Source organism: Fulmarus glacialis, unplaced genomic scaffold (genome assembly GCF_000690835.1).
Source record: "Fulmarus glacialis isolate BGI_N327 unplaced genomic scaffold, ASM69083v1 scaffold33103, whole genome shotgun sequence".
Lineage (NCBI taxonomy): Eukaryota > Metazoa > Chordata > Aves > Procellariiformes > Procellariidae > Fulmarus > Fulmarus glacialis.
This window is the reverse complement of record NW_009204154.1, coordinates 1-245: the sequence shown is the minus strand read 5'-3', so window position 1 is coordinate 245 and position 245 is coordinate 1. Positions and strand designations below refer to the sequence as shown.

The window sequence follows — 245 nt, the reverse complement described above, 5'->3', positions numbered from 1 at the left end:
CCTCGCTGAACTCGGAGCGCAGGAAGCTGCGGAAGCTGGCGAGCCCGTCTGCGGGGGGAACGGGCCCTGGCTGAGCTCTGGGGGCCCCGGGGGGGCCGAGCTCTTGCTGAGCACCGGGGGGACATGGGATGGGGGGATGTGACCGCAGGGGGATGTGAACTTACAGGGATTTTGCAGGAGCTTCTCCAGGGAATCACGCCACTGCAGAGCCTCCTCCGGTGATGGCCTGAAGGGAGTAAAGAAAG

General features: G+C 65.7%; 1 protein-coding gene across 1 annotated transcript in view; it reads right to left on the bottom strand.

Moving 5' to 3' along the window:
- Positions 1-222, bottom strand: part of RGS5 (regulator of G-protein signaling 5) — a gene marked incomplete at its 5' end in the record, with an annotated part of 1009 nt that extends 787 nt beyond the window's left edge. The window contains 2 exons of the mRNA XM_009574889.1: positions 7-48; positions 165-222. Of these exons, the coding sequence (XP_009573184.1) occupies positions 7-48; positions 165-222 (100 nt within the window). The remainder of the gene's footprint in view (positions 1-6; positions 49-164) is intronic.
- Between the last annotated feature and the right edge of the window lie 23 nt (positions 223-245).